The 18,959-nt window shown below is 36.4% G+C and overlaps 1 protein-coding gene across 1 annotated transcript; it reads left to right on the top strand.

The window, feature by feature from the left end:
• Positions 1-1,643: 1,643 nt before the first annotated feature.
• LOC122286450 (calcium-dependent lipid-binding protein-like) lies at positions 1,644-18,635 on the top strand. Its single transcript, XM_043095419.1, has 12 exons — positions 1,644-1,981; positions 2,086-2,194; positions 2,767-2,868; positions 6,783-6,833; positions 7,795-7,915; positions 9,471-9,592; positions 9,720-9,818; positions 10,378-10,458; positions 10,564-10,649; positions 10,994-11,219; positions 17,514-17,678; positions 17,930-18,635. The coding sequence occupies exons 2-12, from the start codon at positions 2,090-2,092 to the stop codon at positions 18,311-18,313; spliced, it is 1,542 nt and encodes a 513-aa protein (XP_042951353.1). The 5' UTR covers positions 1,644-1,981; positions 2,086-2,089; the 3' UTR covers positions 18,314-18,635.
• Positions 18,636-18,959: the final 324 nt, after the last annotated feature.

Raw genomic sequence — 18,959 nt, 5'->3', positions numbered from 1 at the left:
CCGAGGAAGATCTTCAGTGGTCAAAGATCGAGAGTACTGTTCTACTTCTACGTCCTAACTATAATTTTCAAAGAGAAGTTTGAATTCACTGTTTTTGCCCTCGAATCACAATTTGCACTAGACAGGATGACATTGTTCATTGTTTTGTCGTCCTTATTTGGCAAAGGAAAATGCCTGTTGCAAACACCTGATACAAATGACACTCAACCGACGCCATTTAATAATTCTCTCTCTCTCTCTCTCTCTCTCTCTCTCTCTCTCTATCGTCCTTTCTTTATCAATTTTCTCAATTGTCTCATTTCTCTTTTCTAATAAGTTCTAAGTGTTTATTTTGTTATAAACTCTTCAATAGACTGTGCTTCACGTTAGCCAGAAAAAAATATGATTCTTTAGCGAAGGAGACGACTTTCGAGATCAACGATGAGTTGCACAAATTGAAAAAAGCGATATTTTCACTGCAAATAAAATTCAAAGACAACCCAGTCACGAAACCTCCCAATTTCGTGCTCTACGAAGTACTGAGATATACACGAGATTAATTTATTCAATTAAGAAGAAAAAAAATTCTCAATTTAAATTTAAGAAATAAACGTGAATGGTGGCATGAAAAGAACAAAACAAGAATTTGGAATCTAGATTGAGAGTCTTGGAATATTTTGCATAGTAGTTCTACCAAAATTTACAGATAGAAAGTAAAAGACAGAGAGAGAGTTTTGCATTTGGTTGAAGGGTTATTAGCATTTGGGTAGACACACTTGCGTGTTAAGAGTCTGAGAAAAATGAGTAAATGAACAAAGTGGAGGATTATGGAAGGGGATGCATATTACATACTTATTTTTTAACAATGGTTGGAGTTTGGAGTTTCGACTCTTAATTTTCATTTCAAAACTGCTAGTCATCTAGGACATAAAGATGAGAAAAAGATTAGAAAAAAATAATAATAATAAAGAAAAAAAAAAAAAAGGTATTTTTGTCTTATCTTTTTTATTTTTATTTTATTCTTCTCGTATATCCTACTACATGCCGATTATATATTCCCACTGTACCTAGTACTTCTGTTCGGTAAAAATTTGGAGATCTATAGACTAGACGTGAGTGGAGCCAAGTATTTTTGTTTTTCAGATGGCGACAACGAAAAGTCAGGATGCCTTTTGAATTTTGATAACCGCTAAACGATAATTTGTAAAGAAAAAACGTCTTTAATTGAAAATCAAATATCAAATTCGGAACTGTTTCAAGTCAACACAACGCGAGAACGATGAATTTGAGTAAATAAAGAAATAGTTGTTGTTTTAAACGTGTTGCCATATTGGTATTATTGGATCAAAACGACGAGTAACAACAGAAAATGGCGAATCTTGGAAAGAGATTTGCAATCCCACTACAGAAAATAAATAAAGATCAAGCAGAAACAAGTCTGATTATACCGTCCGTGGATATATGCTGCCAGATCTTCTTCGATATCATCAATTTTTTTTTTAATTTTTTTATGATGTAATCATGTTTTATTTGTAAATTTTTTATTTGATATTAATGAAAGGATGATAAAAAATAATAATAAATATATTTTTACTTTTCTTTAATATTATTTATACGGAACACGTGAAAGGACTGGACCAAATGGCTATGGATGGAGGTCTGAACGGGCGAACAAAACCAAAAGGGTAGAAAGCGGCCTCTTTCTTGCTTATGCCCTACCAGTGCCAGCTCATTGAATTCAATGCTTCCTTGGCTCCGATAATATAAAATCTGGGCGAGAATGCCGACAGTTCCTGATTCCCAACAGTTATTAGAGCCAGCAAGTAACTGCAAACAAAAGTAACCGACACTTTCCAGACACGCAGATTTAACTTCTACAGCGATCGAGCAAGCAAGTTGGGGGTGTCGCTCCCAATTATTCAAGTCTTCCCATTTGTCTCTCTCTCTCTCTCTCTCTCTCTATCTCTTCCTGATCCACTCGCTGTCTTTCCTTCGTTACTCTGTAGGTCTCTCTCTGGTTTTTTTTTTTTTTTTTTTTTTGGGAAAATTCGGTTTTGTGATTTAATTGCTTCTTGGGGAATTGTTCATTTGCAACCTGGATTAAAGGAAAATGGGGTTAATTTCGGGGGTTTTCATGGGGATGGTATTCGGGATTGCATTGATGGCGGGATGGAAACAAATGATGCGGTACCGAAGCACCAAGCGAATTGCTAAGGTATTACCCAAATTTGGATGCATCCAAAGTTTATTTCTGTTTATATTTATTCTCGAATTGTCTCAAGTTGTTGTTTTCTTGTTTTCTTTTTTCATGTTTAAATTGGAGATTTGCGTTGAATGATTGGTTCGGTGGGTTAGGGATTTTAAGTTTACACGAAAACTGGTGGAGAAAAGTTGCAAATATATATCTTTCGATTTTTTTTTTTTTTTTTTTTTTTGTGATGCTTAAACTAGAACAAACTATGGGGCGATCCTTGCTACTTCTGGTTTGAGATGCAATTTTTTGTGTATGTATCTTATTTTTCATTTTCATACTCACTTGGACAATCTCCCTTATGAGCACCTTCGTAATATGATTGTAAAAAGAATCAAAACTGAAGTCAGTGTTCCTAATTATAAATAGTCACACGAAGCAAACTTTTTGTTGATTTTCTTTTGAGTCTCATTTCAGAGAACCAGTTAGATAAGCAGCTTTAGCTGAGCTAACATTCTTCATAGATGTGATTTCAGATATAGGTTTTATCGTTTTACTTGGTTAATAATATTAGGAATGATTCTATTCTTTTGCAGGCTGTTGATATAAAACTCCTTGGATCCCTTAATCGGGATGATTTGAAGAAAATTTGCGGTGATAATTTTCCTGAATGGATATCTTTCCCCGTCTTTGAACAGGTTGATTATTTTTTGTTTATTTATTTTTTATTATCATTATGCTTATTCGTTTACGTACTGAGTGGAATATTTCCCCTCAGCTTTTCTAACATTTGATATAATGAACAGAGAGGACTCAAAAGATCATATGGTTTGCTTTGTTTTGGCACGTATCTTAGTTGAATTTTAGAAACATGATCAGTCATAAGATTAGCGACATAAAGAACTCCCTAGTGTTGCCCTAGTTCTCATCCTTACATTGTGCTATTTTATTTTAATGCCTTCACAATATGCCCCGAATGGTGATTGAACTGTCATGTGGATTGTCAATATTCGTGAAATTTAAAAAGAGTTTCATTTTCATGATTGGTTTGAGTAGATATAAACATTTACTAGGGATAAGGGGCCTAGATTCAATAAATTGTCCGTCGCCAACTTTAATCACTAAATTACTTTTATCTCTACTAGCTGAACTGCTGTTGGTAATTTCTTAGTGCATGTTTGGGATTGTGGTGGAAAATATAGCTTATAACTTAAGTAATAAGTTCTACTATTAAAAATTTATTTACCGTTTGGTAATCGTATGCTTAAAGCACTTTTAAACGTGTTACATTTATTTGGAAACAAATTAAAAAATTGATTTCTGAGGTAGAAATGACGATTATTTGAATATTTAAATATTATGACCATATTCTTAAAAGTTTGAAAGTTGTAATTATCTTAAAATTGTTTGGGTATTTTCATCCATTAACAGTCTTTTTAAAATTGCATTATTCGGAAAAGCACATTTGAGAAAAAGCATGAAAATGATGATTGCCCTCAAATGTACTTTTTAGCTTGTTTGAGATTAAGGCACTGTTTGGATGTTGAGTTGAGATAAGTTGAGTTTTTTATGAATAGTAGTGAGTTGAGATGGTGGAGTGAGTTTTGTGGATCCCATCTAAGATAAGTTTAGATGTATTTATGAGAATTTGAAAAAGGTTGTGGTCCTGCTTGTAAAGAGGTATTGAGTTGAATAATGTTGTGGGTCTTATATGTAAAGAGGTTTTGAGTTGAGATGAGTTTAGTGATTTGAGAGTTGAGTGTTTGGATATTAAACTCAACTTAAAATTAGTAGGGTGTCAAATTGTGTTAAAATGTTGTATTCGTGTTGTGTCAAAGCATGTATATTATACTATATAGCTTAATTCGAATATGACCCGTTAAATTTATCGTGTCAAAATTTCAAACCTTAACACGATCCATTAACATAACGGGTTGACCTGACTCTTCCCGACAGTGAATCCTACCAAATAGATTAACAAGACATGAGACGACCCGTTTCAACCCGTTTGGAGACGAACACGACCCGTTAACCTGTTTGACCTGATTAGTTTTATATGAATATTAAAATCACAATATCTAAAAAAAATATATAAAACTAACTACAAGTCTAAAATTACAATTCAAACAAGAAATATACCGAAACTAAAATCCCAACAATACCAAATATGATAAACACACATTGTAATAATATTAATGTTACAATCCCAAATATGATAATACACACACAAATCTAAACAAATTTAGAACTTGAAGAAGTGTAGTGTCATCCTTGCTTTGGTTGTTCTCCAACTCTGTTACATCTTTAGTTAACTCTTCCACTTATAAAAAAAAAAACATCTTTAGTTAACTCTTCCAATTTCATATCTTGTGTTCCTATTAAAAAAATGGTATCAGTAAAATAATTAAGATAGTATTTACCCGACAATCTAGAATTAAGATAGGCTTTGCTATGGCAAATCAAGAGAACAAGGAAACCAATTGGGCAGTATAAAAAAAAAACAACTTTTAGCTTAATTTCTTAGCCCCATTTTGTGCTTCAACAATCTTCAAATCTTTCGCACAAGGGAAACTGAGATCATTTAATTTTTGAGCATAATGTTACCCATTAGAGCAGCAAAAATCTGTTCTCCAGGTTTATTCAACTTCACCCACTGATCCACAATGTTCTTCCACTTCCTGACCAAAAGAAAAGAAAACCAAAGCAATAAATGTTGAACAGCCTTCTCCAACACTTAACACTACCATGTGCTAAAACATTAAGACGATTAGAAAGAAAATATAAAACATTTGACACACTTTCCAAAATTTTTGGTACAGATCTTATCAGCATCACTCAAGAACACAAGTATAAGCTACAAACTGCAAAATTACAAAATGAAACGTTAAGGGAAAACAAGCTCAACATCCTTGTAAATCCACGTATAAGAAGTTTCAAGAATTTTAGAACCCTCTAATTACAAACAACAACAATATTAAATTAGAACAAAGAAAAAAAAAGAGATCTAACACAATCTGAATTAAATTCAATGAGGCATTTGAATTACAACACGTTGATTAATAAGCACATTAGAATATTTCTGAAGTATTTGCAATATTGAAAAAAGACTAGGTAGAATCCAACATGGAAATCAAGCTTCTCGGATTTAATGATACATTACATTCTGTGAATGGTGGAGTCGAAGTGAAACCTGTTAGATAGAGAGAGAAATAGAGAGGAACAGAACGAGACAGAGATAGAGCGGACAGAGACAGGGCAAGCAAGAGTAAGCTTTCCAGCCCGGCGGTTTGTTCATTGCAACGAAATACTTATCAGTTTTTTTAGAACCTGTAAGCATAAAATCGAAGGCATAAAATTGAGCCAAAAAACTCATGAAGAACATTGAAGTCATAACATGAATCAAAGAGCACAAATCTGAGAAGATTTTGACAAAAACCAAGGTGGGCTTCACCAAAAACCACAAGACTTTTGACGTTTAGAATCCCTAACCTTTGGACATCGACAAACAAAAACCATAAATTGGAGAAAATCAAATCCCTAAGCTGTTGAAGAGACTCATTGACAAAGTTGGGGTTGATGTGGATGATGAAAAAGGGTATCTCCTTTGTTAGTCAATTTATCTATTGCCCGTTGCAGAGCGTTCTTGCTGCTCTTTGAGACTTGAGAGACACGATTGAGAGTCAAGACCAAGGGTGAGAGTCTGAGATGGGACACCGACGACTGAGGGCTGAGCGGCGACGCTATGACATTTGAGGGAGGTGGGTGGCTTAGGTGGGTACCATACTACCGTGGGTCACTGGGTTAGGGTATTTTGGAACTGAGAATCGAGGGGAGGGGGCGGCGTGAGTGATGTCTGGAGTGAAGATTAGAGTGTGTGCACGGTGCGGGTTAGGAAATTAGAGTTTTTTTTTAGTTTTTATTTATACCTAGGTATAAGGGTAAAAATGCAAAGTTATCTTTTTTAACAGGTTGACCCGTTAAGCAATCGTGTCTTAACGGGTCATCCTGTTTTGATCCGAACCCGTTAAGGTTAAACCTAAACTCGCTTTTATCGTGTCGTATTCGTGTCGGCTTAACGGGTTGTGTCACATATAGCCACTCCTAAAAATTAGACTAAACTCGATTCAGATTAAGTTCCAAACGGGGGCCTAAAAGTGCTTTAATATGTAACATCTAAACAACATAATTTTTCTATTAAAGAGCTTTTAAGGCTATTTAAGCACTTTTTAAGACTCATACTGCAACCCCAAACAGGCCTTAGTGTAGGCTCTCCAAAATCCATTCCATCCCAAAGAAAAATATTGCCCACTCAAAAAAAAAAAAAAAAAAAAAAAAAATCCTTCCTATCTTTGTCTTGCTTACAATTTTAAGTTTCTGAGAACTCCTTAAATCTTATCAATATAAACAATTGTGTATGATCGATAAGTTCATTCAATCTTGCATTCAATCTTGAGCAAGTTAATTTCATTTCCGAAACTTGTAGCTGCCACTTCATACATTTGATATTGAGCTGCACAGTTTGGAGGCTAACCATGCTAGGCAGTGTTAAAAAAAGCTTGTTCGTTTGTGAATTTCTTGGCCTACTTATGATACATTTTGGTGGAATTTTCAGGTAAAGTGGCTAAACAAGCAACTGAGCAAATTGTGGCCTTACATTGCAGATGTAAGCCTCCGAACTTGCTATCCTTCTTGATATGCCCCTTTATTATATGCCAAATTCTCCTTGAATTCTTTTCTGGTCAGAATCACACAATTATCAAGTTTGGCACCCCTGCTGGACTTCAGCCCCTTCAATGTACTGATAATCATGACAGCAATGAATTTTCTTTTAGTTATTGAAGAACATAATCTCTCTGTCTCCACTTGTCTTGACTGAAATTTTCTTGGAAGGAATTAATTTCAGTTGGATTAAGTTACATATTTCAAGAGTGAATTATGGCATATGACTTTTCTTATACTAATTATAATGAGCTTTTATCCGTAAGCTTTGTGGTACATATCCCTTGGAAATGGGGACTTAAGCCATGTTTGGATGTTAAAAATCCTCCAACTTATAAGATGTTTCCTCATTTGAGACAATCTCGGTCCTAAATACCCATGCAAAAACTTTTGTATCAGATGGATTTCCAAAAGCACTTGAAAAAAAACCACCAATTTTTTTTTTTTTTTAAAAGAAAGATGAACACTCCCCCTCCTCCTTGAGCAAGGAGGGGGCTGAGCGGGTGAGGCGGAGGGGGAGATCGCACCCCCTCATCCTTGGCAAGGCACTGACCCACCTTATTGGTGCCTCTCACCCTTGGCTAACCGAGCCACCGAGGTGGCCAATCTCTGGCCACCCTAGATGTGGCTTACCTCTTGGTGGCCAGATCTTATGTGGGGCAAAAACTAAGTTTGGGTATCCTAAACACTACTGATGTTAGGAATTAGTCTGAGAGTTTTAACGTGTGCACAAGTGTTTGTTGTAGGAATGAATAAAATTGATTCACAGGGGAGGCCATTGTGAAGGGGGAGGAAGGGAGATATTATGTTCTAGAGAGGAAAAGAGAATACAGAAAATCAAGCAACTGCCCTGGAGGAATATACCTATTCTTTTTCTGAATTATTTTGGATTTGATTATTGTCAGGCAGGAGAAATGGTAATAAAAGAATCTGTTGAACCACTTCTAGAAGAATACAGACCAACTGGAATTACTTCGCTTAAGTTCAGCAAATTGTCTCTTGGTAATGTGGCACCCAAAATTGAAGGTACGAGTCATTATTTAATTTTTAAATTCTGTGTGCACCCCCGCATCACTATTTGTCTAACTAGCAGTAATGTTATGTCGTGGAGATACTGTAGACATTTATGTCATGGAGATACCTTAGACATTTCTTACTGACTGTCATTACAATTATTATAAGAATGTAATCCATACGATAAGTTCTTAGAATATGTATGGAAGTACTACAAGTCCTTTCTAAGTCCTCCACTGTTTTCGAAGTATGGTTAAAGCTAACATTGCCTCCTCCTTAAGTAATATGCTTGCTTGCCCCTCTTTCAGTTGAATGAAAATTTCTTCTTCATTAGCTAATCAGCCTTTAAGCTGGGTGTTTGTCATTTCATTCAATGCATAAAACTGAGTTTCCTGTTAATCTTTTGCTCCCCACCTCTCTTGTTGTCCATCCCTTTTTTCATCTGTTTCCCGCTTGCTTTAAACTCGTTTACTTTGATTTTTGAACTAAGCTCTAATGTGAAGAAAAGAAAGGCTCAAGATTTACATGTCCTTGTCTACATCTCAACAGTGGTGAAAAACAAGGAATAAAAAAAAAAAGATCTCCAGCTGTCTCTCAAAATTTTAAAGATAATGATAAGTGAGGGTTTTTTTATGGGAAATCTTGGATTTGTGTTATGGTAATTAAACTAGTTCATCAAAATTTGAAATTATTGCAAGCTTTGTTAGAGTGTGACCTCTTTGTTTGGTGGATATGGGGATACTCTCTTCCTGTGAAAGATTGCAATCTTGTAAAAAATAGTGAAAGTTTCCAATAAGGAGAATTGTTAACCAAACAATCTTGATTATTACTGGCGGAAACTGAGATAGGTCATAATAACAACTCCGATCACAAGGCAAAGGTGGCTTTAAAGTGTGGGGAATCAAATTTGTACTCGAATCGAATCAAGAAAAGGAAGTTTTCCAATCATCCAACTTCCTACTTAGTTCCTACGGACGTTGGAAGTGTTTCAGATCAATTAACATCTGAGAGGATCCATGGATCCCAAATATGGACTCTCACAAATTATTTGCTGGACGAGGCCATAAGAAGGAAGATAATTATGTTTTGCACGAAGGCGAAATGCTTTTCTGATTAAACTGCACAATTTTTAACAAGCAAAAGCTATTATTTTGCTTAACAGCTATGATTTTTAAGAATGCTGTATTTTATGAGGTCCATCTTAATATCCTGCAAGTTAATATTTACTCAAGGGTCTGTAGCCCCTGAAATATATTGTTGCTAAGACACACTTCCGGCTTATGGAATCATCATGGAGTGCTTGTTTTTCCTTTCTTATGATCAATAGCAGGGCCTTTTTTTCACTCCTCCTGAAGTTATTTTCTTCTATTATTAAATACTCATTTTCAAGTTGTATGGTACTTTTTGCCTATATGTTTCCTGTTTTCACTTAGTTATGGGATATAATTGTAATGGTTTTCTTGCCAATATAACCATAAAAAATCAGCCCTTTGCACATTGTTTTTAAGCATATAATCATATATCAGTTACTCATAGTTTTCCTGTATAATTACTTAATTTGATGCAGGTATCCGTGTTCAGAGCCTTAAGAAAGGTCAGATTACCATGGATATTGACTTCCGGTGGGGTGGTGATCCAAGCATCATATTAGGAGCTGAAGCTGCTCTTGTTGCTTCAATACCCATTCAGGTTGGTGCATCAACAACTTTGAGCAGTATTACTTGAATTGTTTTTTTTTTTTAATGTTAATAGCAAATCAAGTTATGGTATATGAGAGTATTGATTTAAGTTACTTCTGTGGTACCACCTGTCACAGCTGAAGGATCTTCAAGTTTTCACTGTCATTCGTGTTATCTTCCAACTTGCTGAAGATATACCTTGTATTTCTGCTGTTGTTGTTGCCCTCCTTTCCGAGGTACTTGGGTGAAGATTTTTTAATTGCTGGCAAATATATGAAGTTTTGTTAAATTGATTTCTACTTATTGAATATCTATTTAAGTTGGTTAAAATGGTACTGGTGTTGAACCGATCCAGTTACCTATACTTTTATCTGACAAGAAGTATTGTTAATGTATATTAAGAATAATAAATTAATGGCGTCCATTGATTATAAGGGTGATAACTGTGAGGTGCTCTTCTCAAAGTATTAATAGAACATGGGGGCAATGGTTTTATGTGTTTATTTTCATTGAACCTTTTTAAGCATGATATGCATGGATTTAATCTAACCTTTTGAAGTACATAACTTTCGCGTCAAGGGTTTTTTCTTCCCCACCCTTTTCTGCCTAAGCGATTAAGCATCAATTTACCATGTCTGATGCAATATGACTTCAAATTGCAAGATCGAAAAGTTACTTTTTTTTTTCTTTAATTCAGTTACAGTTGATTTGGAATCGACTCTCTTTTTCTTTTTTGGATAAGTAATTATTCTTTATTAATAATGGAACTGACAAATTCTCAACTACTTCAATCAGCCCAAGCCTAGAATCGATTATACTCTGAAGGCTGTTGGTGGAAGCTTAACTGCTATCCCTGGACTTTCAGATATGATTGATGTAAGTTGTGGTTTCACATCTTATTATTTCATTCCTTCTGATTGATGTTGTGTTTTTACTTGCTCATTATGCTGCTTACACTATCTATTTTTTCTTTTTTGGTAGGATACTGTGAATACAATTGTCACAGACATGCTCCAGTGGCCCCATAGGATTGTTGTTCCAATTGGTGGTATACCTGTTGATATAAGGTAATAATAATATTATTATTATCATCATCATCATCTTCTGAAATAAATTGAGAAGGAAAGGAGTTTAGGCACTAATAGTTTTTTTCTTTCCTCATAATTTCTTTTTATGATATATCAAATTACAGCAAAACTATTTCAAATTCGAGAGAGAGATCAAAATTGGTTCAAAATTGGTCAACAAAGTTTTCCTGTAGATATATTTTTCATTTTCACTCGTTTATGCTCAAAGATATGCAGTGCCTGTAAAATAGTTTGGATAATTTCTTCAGTACTTCAGTCCATCTCAAGAAGGTCCTTATTTTTTTTCTGGTTAAGTGTGACATTTCGTCTTGGTTTTTATCCAGTGAATTAGAGCTTAAACCACAGGGAAAGATTGTCTTGACAGTTGTGAAGGCAAATGATTTGAAGAACATGGAAATGATTGGAAAATCTGATCCTTATGTTGTTGTGTATATTCGGCCACTCTTCAAGGTCAAAACAAATGTTGTTGAAAACAACCTCAATCCTGTTTGGAATCAAACATTTGAGTTGATTGCAGAAGACAAGGAGACACAGACCCTTATACTCGAGGTTTTAGTCTGCTGACACTTTTTATTATTATTATTTGTCATTTCTGCTCTTCTGCCAGTTTTCTCTAGCTTTTTATATTTGCAGCTCTTGACACTCTACATCGTACCTTGCTCCTCCTCCCACATCCAATATATAAGCCAAGTTATGTGTAACACCCCGTTCCCGTATGATAGAGACGTTACTAACAAACATGATAAAAGGCCCGGTAAAGAGACTCATTACTCTGAAATACCTCATTTATTGAAAGAAACTTAACTGAAAGGATATAAATAGTCTTGAAACTTGAAACTAATTAACGCAAAACATGAGCTAATCTTAAACAAGACTAGTTATTGAAATGACATAAAAGAAACTAAATTCTTGTGTAAATGACACTTATTCGTTTCTAAGTCCTTATACTAAATCTACTCCTGGCCATCCAGCTCTGCATCATCATAATCACCATCTGTGGCAATCAACATAGAAGAAAACAAAAAGACAAACAACAAAAATGAGTCGAATACTCAGTAAATAATTCATCATACCGTAAAATACTATCTAGCTTAGCATAAATTTGATTTTTAAAGCCTTATCATAACTTTCATATAACATTCATGGATTAACATGAGCGGAAACATTCATAATCATGGCAAACATGAAGCGTGAATGCATGAGTAACTTGTTTATCTTGAATTGTACTTATTTCATGGTGAACCACGCTTGAGTCCATGGCACCACATAACTTGTCATGTAGTGAAACACGCTTGAGTCCGTATTTCACTTAACTTGCATAACATGAAGTGAAATACGCTTGAGTCCGTATTTCACTTATCCTGCTTGACATGGAGTGAAACACGCTTGAGTCCGTATTTCACTTATCCTGCTTGACATGGAGTGAAACACGCTTGATTCCGTGTTTCACTTATCTTGCTTGACATGGAGTGAAACACGCTTGGGTCTGTGTTTCACTCATCTTGCTTGACATGAAGTGAAACATGCTTGGGTCCATGTTCACTTAACTTGCATGACATGGAGTGAAACACGCTTGAGTCCGTGTTTCACTTAACTTGTGGTAACCACGCTTGAGTCCGTGGTACCGTCTTAGCATAACTGTGGTAAACACGCTTGGGTCCGTGTTACCTTAAAATGTTTATCTTTCTTGATGCATGATAATTTTCTTGGACTTTTTAGACTTTTCTAGCATGGCATATTCTTGTACATGGCATGGCATAACATGATATATTCTTGTACATGGTATAGTATAGCATGACATGGCCTAACATGATTTAATCATTTTATGACATTTCATGGCATGCATGATCTGAGAACTAATGAACATGTCATACATGATCTGGCTATTTATTACATGGCATGCTTGACTTAAGTTATTGCATGAACAATACATGGCATATATGGTCTAAGTACTACATGAATGAAGCATGCATGATCTGGCTATTTTAATTCATAGAATACCTATCTTAAATTATTATATGATCATATCATGACTTCCATGTGATTTTAGTAACATTCAATCCATTAATCAACAATCCATAAAAGCATAACATATATATAGGCTTACTTTCATGTAAATCATCGTAATTCATAGAAATTCGTGAAAGCGATCTAACCTTGACTTGGCTCTTAGCGCAACGTAGATAACCATCAAAACCATATCATATTATCATACCCAATTATAATATTTACATTACGCGTACATTTATATGATCATACTATTTACCTCTTAGCGGTGCTTCCGAAATCTCACGTCGTAGCTCGTGACCTATACGAGGCACTAGACGTTACTAATCTTTCTAGAAAACGTGTCGTAGCAATCTAATTACTTAAAATCTTACCATAGAGATAATTTAATAAATAAGTAATTAATAAAAAGAATAAATATAATCAGAACATAACTAAATAATTTCTAACTGAATTAACCTAAATTATAGGTTCGTATGTTACAATATGACAATGTATGCTCTTCTTAATCAAATTGAAACATACTCATAGATTAAAATTACAGTATTTTAATTTTTTTTTAAAGATTTTGGACAACCAAATTTGTTAGAAAATGCAAGTTCATTTCAAATTCGTAAATGAAGCAATCTATCATATAATTCAGCATGGTTAGTTCTATTCAAGTTTTACTGTGGCAATAAGTGCCTTCTACCAATGACAATATTTTTCTTCTTTTTAGATGTAGGGATATAGGATTCAGTCTATAATGTGCATATATCCACAGGATAAAGTTAAAGCCCCCCTAAAAAAAAAACTCCACGATACCTGGGAGGTGATGCATGTAGGAATAGAAATAAAAAGAACAAGGTTGGTTGATAAATCTAACCCTTTGAGCTCTTTAAATTTAGTGTTTTCAAATGAAGTTCGGGCATAGATTGTGGATATTGTATATTTGAATAAGAACCAGAGAAGCACGAGATGGTTAATTTTCAAGATATGTTGGAAGAGACGTGAAGGACATACAAATTGAGTACACTATAAAGTAGGATCTTTTGAGCTCGTGGTTGTATTTTTTCATCTGAAACGAAAGTTTTGTTTTTGTGCACTTTAATTTGTTTTTGTGCACATGCATACACATATGCTTAGTTCTACTATTTTTGGGACGTGCATCATCCCTGACAATTTATAGATACAGTTTTAGAAATAAAAAGAATGTGGGATCGGCTGGCGGTGGAGAAGGTGGAGGATTTTGTTGGGCAGTACACGGTAGTATGCTCGTTTAAATGTGTCGCCGATAACTTTTGGTGGGCTTTTGCAGGTGTCTATGGTCCTAACTTAGATACAGATAAAAGTTTGCTGTGGGAAGAACTAGTTGGGGTCCATAACTGGTGGGAACTCCCATGGTGTATTGAGGGAGACTTTAATGTTGTAAGATTCCCAAGTGAAGTTTCTGGTAGTAGAAGATTGCGGACAGCTATGGAGGAGTTCTTGGAGTGTATCTTTGACCTAAACTTAATGGATTTGCCATTAGTTGGGGGTACTGCTACTTGGTCTAATTACCAGTCATGGTCTCGATTGGATTGGTTCTTAATTTCATCAGAATGGGAAAGCCATTTCCCAGATGTATGGCAAAAGCGTATGCCCCGTATTGGCTCAGATCATTATTTTGCTTGATTGTGGAGGAGTGCGTAATGGTTGTTGGCCTTTTAAATTTGAAAATATGTGGTTAAAATCAGAAGGTTTTGTAGATAGGGTCAAACAATGGTGGTCTTCCTATCAGTTCCAAGGTACTCCTAGTTTCATTTTTGCAGGTAACTTGAAACCACTTAAAAGAGACCTAAAGTGTGGAACCTAAAAGTGTGGAACTTGGAGTCATTCAGTAATGTTGGGGAAAACAAAAAAATAAAGTTGTTGGAAATTCAGGAGATAAAAAGGCTTCAAGAGGTACAACCACTTACCCAGGAAGAACAAGATCGGAAGGTTGAGTTGGTTGCAGATGTTGAGAGGAGTTATTATTAGAAGAGATGTCTTGGCGCCAAAAGTCCAAAGCTTTGTGGCTGCGGGAAGGAGACCAAAGTACGAGTTTCTTCTATAGAATTGCAAACTCTCATAGGAGAAATAATAATATTGAGATGCTGAAAATCGAAGGGGCGGAACGTAGGGATGAGCAGGTAATCCACAATCATGTAGTTGACTTCTATGAGAACTTACTAACGGAGCAAGTGGGATGGCAGCGCCCACTGAATGGGATGGTCTTTGATACCATCGGATCGAGCGAGGCGTCACGCTTGGAAATGAATCTTGAGGAAATAGAGGTTTTTGAAGTAGTAAGGAAAATGGCCAGGGACAAGGCTCCAGGATCGGATGGATTTTCTATGGGATTCTTCCAAGACTGTTGGGAAGTGCTAAAAGAGGATCTCATGAAGGTGTTTCAAGAGTTTTTTGTGACTGGAAAATTTGAAAAATGTCTTAACACCACTTTTCTTGCATTAATACCTAAGAAGGTGGGGGCTAGAGAGATTAAGGAGTTTCGGCCTATTAGTCTAGTGAATGGGGTGTATAAGATAATCTCTAAAGTATTTGCAAACAGATTGAGTGAGGTAATGGGGAAGATTGTCACGAAACCTCAAAACTCTTTTGTAAAAAGTAGACAGATTTTGGATGCGGTGCTAATTGCCAATGAATGCCTTGATAGTAGTCTGAAAGCCAGGAACACAGGGATCATGTGCAAACTTGATATGGAAAAAGCTTATGACCATATTAATTGGGATTTCCTTCTTCATTTGCTTAGGAGATGTGGTTTTGGGGAGCGATGGAGTGCGTGAATCCAATGGTGCATATCTACAACAAATTTCTCTGTGTTGGTGAATGGATGTTCAATGGGTTTTTTTCATAGTTCTCGTGGTTTGAGACAAGGGGTCCCGTTGTCACCCTTGTTGTTCGTCATAGTTATGGAGGCTCTAAGAAAGATGCTCTCGGCTATGGTTGCAAATGGTTTTCTAGACGGAGTCCCGATTGGTACCCCGGATAGAGGTACTATTAATATTTCTCATTTATTGTTTGCAAATGACACTCTTATTATGTGCAAAGCGAAGCAAAATCAGATGCAAGTTCTGAAGGCTCTACTCTTTTGCTTTGAGGCAGTTTTTGGTTTGAAGGTGAACTTAGAGAAATCAGAAATGGTGCCAATTGGGGAAGTTTCAAACATACGCCAGTTGGTTAGGATGTTGGGGTGCAAGATTACCGCCTTTCCTATGACTTATCTGGGATTTTCATTGGGGAGTGCATTGAGGGCGCCTTTGATATGGGATACAGTGATGGAGAAAATAGAGCGAAGACTAGCGGGGTGGAAGAGAATGTACTTGTCGAAAGGTAGAAGGATTACCTTGATAAAGAGTACTCTTTCTAACTTTCCTACTTATTTTTTATCTCTTTTCTCAATACCTGCAAGTGTGGCGACCCGTATTGAAAAGATCCAGCGTGATTTTTTGCGGGGAGGTACGAGGGAGGAGTTCATGTTTCACTTGGTTAACTGGGGGCAGGTGCGGCTTCTTATCTTGGGTGGAGGTTTGGGGATTAGAAATTTAAGGGTGTTCAATCGAGCATTATTAGGTAAGTGGCTATGGAGATTTGCTAGGGAACTAGATACTATGGAAATTGGTGATTGAGAAGAAATATGGTGGTTTATGGGGGGATTGGTGTACTAGAGAAGGGGGGCCTATGGAGTTGGGTTGTGGAAACATATAAGAAGAGGGTCGGGGATTTTTAACTGTTATGTTAAGTTTCAGTTGGGTGTGGGATCAAGGATCAAATTCTGGAGAGATGTTTGGTGTGGCAACGGGGCTTTACAAGACATGTATCCTTCTCTTTTCCAGATTGCAAGTGCTAAGGATGTTTCAGTGGCGAAGATCATGGAGATATTGAGGGGATAGATACTTTGGAACATTAATTTTAGTAGGGCTACACAGGATTGAGAAATAAGCAGCTTTGCAGATTTCTATGGCCTCTTATACTCTATAAGACCAAACAGACAACAAGAGGATGTTATGTGGTGGACTCTAGCAGGCAAAGGTACTTTTTCCGTTCGTTCTTTCTATAAGGTCCTGACTCAAGAGTCCAATACTTAGTACCCTTGGAGGAAGATCTAGAGACACAAGGCACCTCCCAAAGCTTCTTTCTTTGTATGGACTGCTTCTTTGGGCAAGGTTCTCACCACTGATAACTTGAGGAAAATGAGGATTATCATTGCAGATTGGTGTTGCATGTGCAGAGGAGGGGGAGAGTCGGTTGAGCATCTCCTTTTGCATTGTGATACGGCTAGGATTCTATGGAATGAGGTTTTTGCTCGAATGGATATGGCCTAGGTTTTGCCGAAGACCGTGGAGGTAGTTCTGGCTAGTTGGTCAAACATGAGAGGCAGGCAACCAATTAAAGACATTTGGAAGATGATCCCTCTATGCATTATGTGGTGCTTGTGGCAGAAGCACAATGAGCGGACTTTTGAAGACCAAGAGCGATCGTTGGAGGAGCTTAAAGTTTTATTTTTTAGAACTCTTTGTAGTTGGGCTATTGCTGTGGATTTTAATGGCATGGCCCTTCATGATTTTCTTGTCTCTAATGTGCCTACCTAGTTAGGGAATTAGAGTTGTGTACTGACTTTGCCATTCTTTGATCAATATAATATATTTATTTATTAAAAAAAAGATGTGCCTAATTGTCACTGAGTCTTCCCTTTTCTTCTTTTTTTTTTTTTTTTTTTTTCCAACTGTTATCGGACCCAAAATGTTCTGTCATTAGTCTGAAATCTTATATATCTGTTACAAGTAACGTATGAATGTTCATGAGCTCTTCAAACAGGTCTTTGATAAGGACATTGGGCAAGACAAGAGATTGGGAATAGTAAAGCTACCCTTGATTGAGCTTGAAGCTGACATCCTTAAAGAGTTTGACTTGAGACTGCTACCATCACTTGACATGCTGAAAATAAAAGATAAGAAGGATAGAGGAACAATTACAATCAAGGTAAACATTTACTTAGAAATGTTAATCTATTATCTGCACGACCTTGTCACTTGCTAAAACTTCTCTTTCAGTATCTCTGTGTTTGGAGAGGCCCTGCTATAGAATTATATCTATTCCCTTCTCTCTCTCTCTCTTTTTTTTTTTTTTTTTTTTTCTTCTGATTGATTTATATTTATTCAGTTCCCTTGTTTTGTGATGTGTTCTGTTCGGTTAATTCTTATTCAAGCCTATTGTTTATGTATGACTTTCAGGTCTTGTATCATGAATTTAACAAGGAAGAGCAGTTGATCGCCCTAGAAGAAGAGAAGAGGATCCTAGAAGAAAGAAAGCAACTGAAACAAGCGGGAGTCATAGGCAGTACAATGGATGCAGTTGACGGAGCAGCATCATTGGTTGGGTCTGGGGTTGGACTTGTGGGAACTGGCATTGGTGCTGGTGTGGGGCTTGTGGGAAGTGGCGTTGGTGCTGGAGTTGGGATTGTTGGGAGTGGCTTTGGAGCTGTTGGCAGTGGACTGACCAAAGCCGGAAAGTTCATGGGCAGAACCATTACAGGGCAATCGAGCCACACCAGGAAGAGTGGCTCGACAACTCCAGTGAATAGTGTCCAAGAAAATGGTGGTGCCAAGCCACTGTAGCTCCTTACAGAGTTGCTGCCAAAGTATGTGAACTGACCTTGTTTGAACGCTTTAATGACTGGAGCTATCTATTGCTTGTTTTTTTTAGCCATTGTATCTTCTCCAATCCTCTCATCTGCTGGCATGGGAAACAATGCACGGTGTTTATCCATTTTCTTGGTTTCAGCTGTATCATCCTGTAGTCCTTTTCACGTTCTTCCTTGCTTAGCTGCATTTGTCAAACACTAATGTAGTTCTCTATACTTACCTACTTTTGACTTCCACCTCACTTCACCTAAGTGAATTGGTTGTAAATAAATTATTTACGAATTAGTTCTCTATACTTATCGACAACCAATTTATGAATTATTTCTTATTTTGCTACTTAATCCAAATAATTAAAGAATGGGAGTAAATAAATATCTTACGTTGAAACTTCTCAGCTTAATCTCCACGGTTATCAGTTAGTCCTGTACTATTGAGGATTGTGCAGGTTCTACTATGTTGCCCGGATGGCTTAAGCCTATATCGGATACTGAGCTAGGTTCTATGCCTTTTTTCAAGTCTGCAAGGTTATTAAGATTGATTGTAATCAGATGATTCTTTCGCATTTTGGGTTATATATGAAGAGCAACGATATTATGGTTTCCATGAAAGCACTGCAACA

The sequence above is a fragment of the Carya illinoinensis genome, chromosome 1 (assembly GCF_018687715.1).
Source record: "Carya illinoinensis cultivar Pawnee chromosome 1, C.illinoinensisPawnee_v1, whole genome shotgun sequence".
In the NCBI taxonomy this organism is placed as follows: domain Eukaryota; kingdom Viridiplantae; phylum Streptophyta; class Magnoliopsida; order Fagales; family Juglandaceae; genus Carya; species Carya illinoinensis.
Note: the sequence above shows the minus strand (reverse complement) of the source record. Positions and strands in the feature narration are given on the sequence as shown.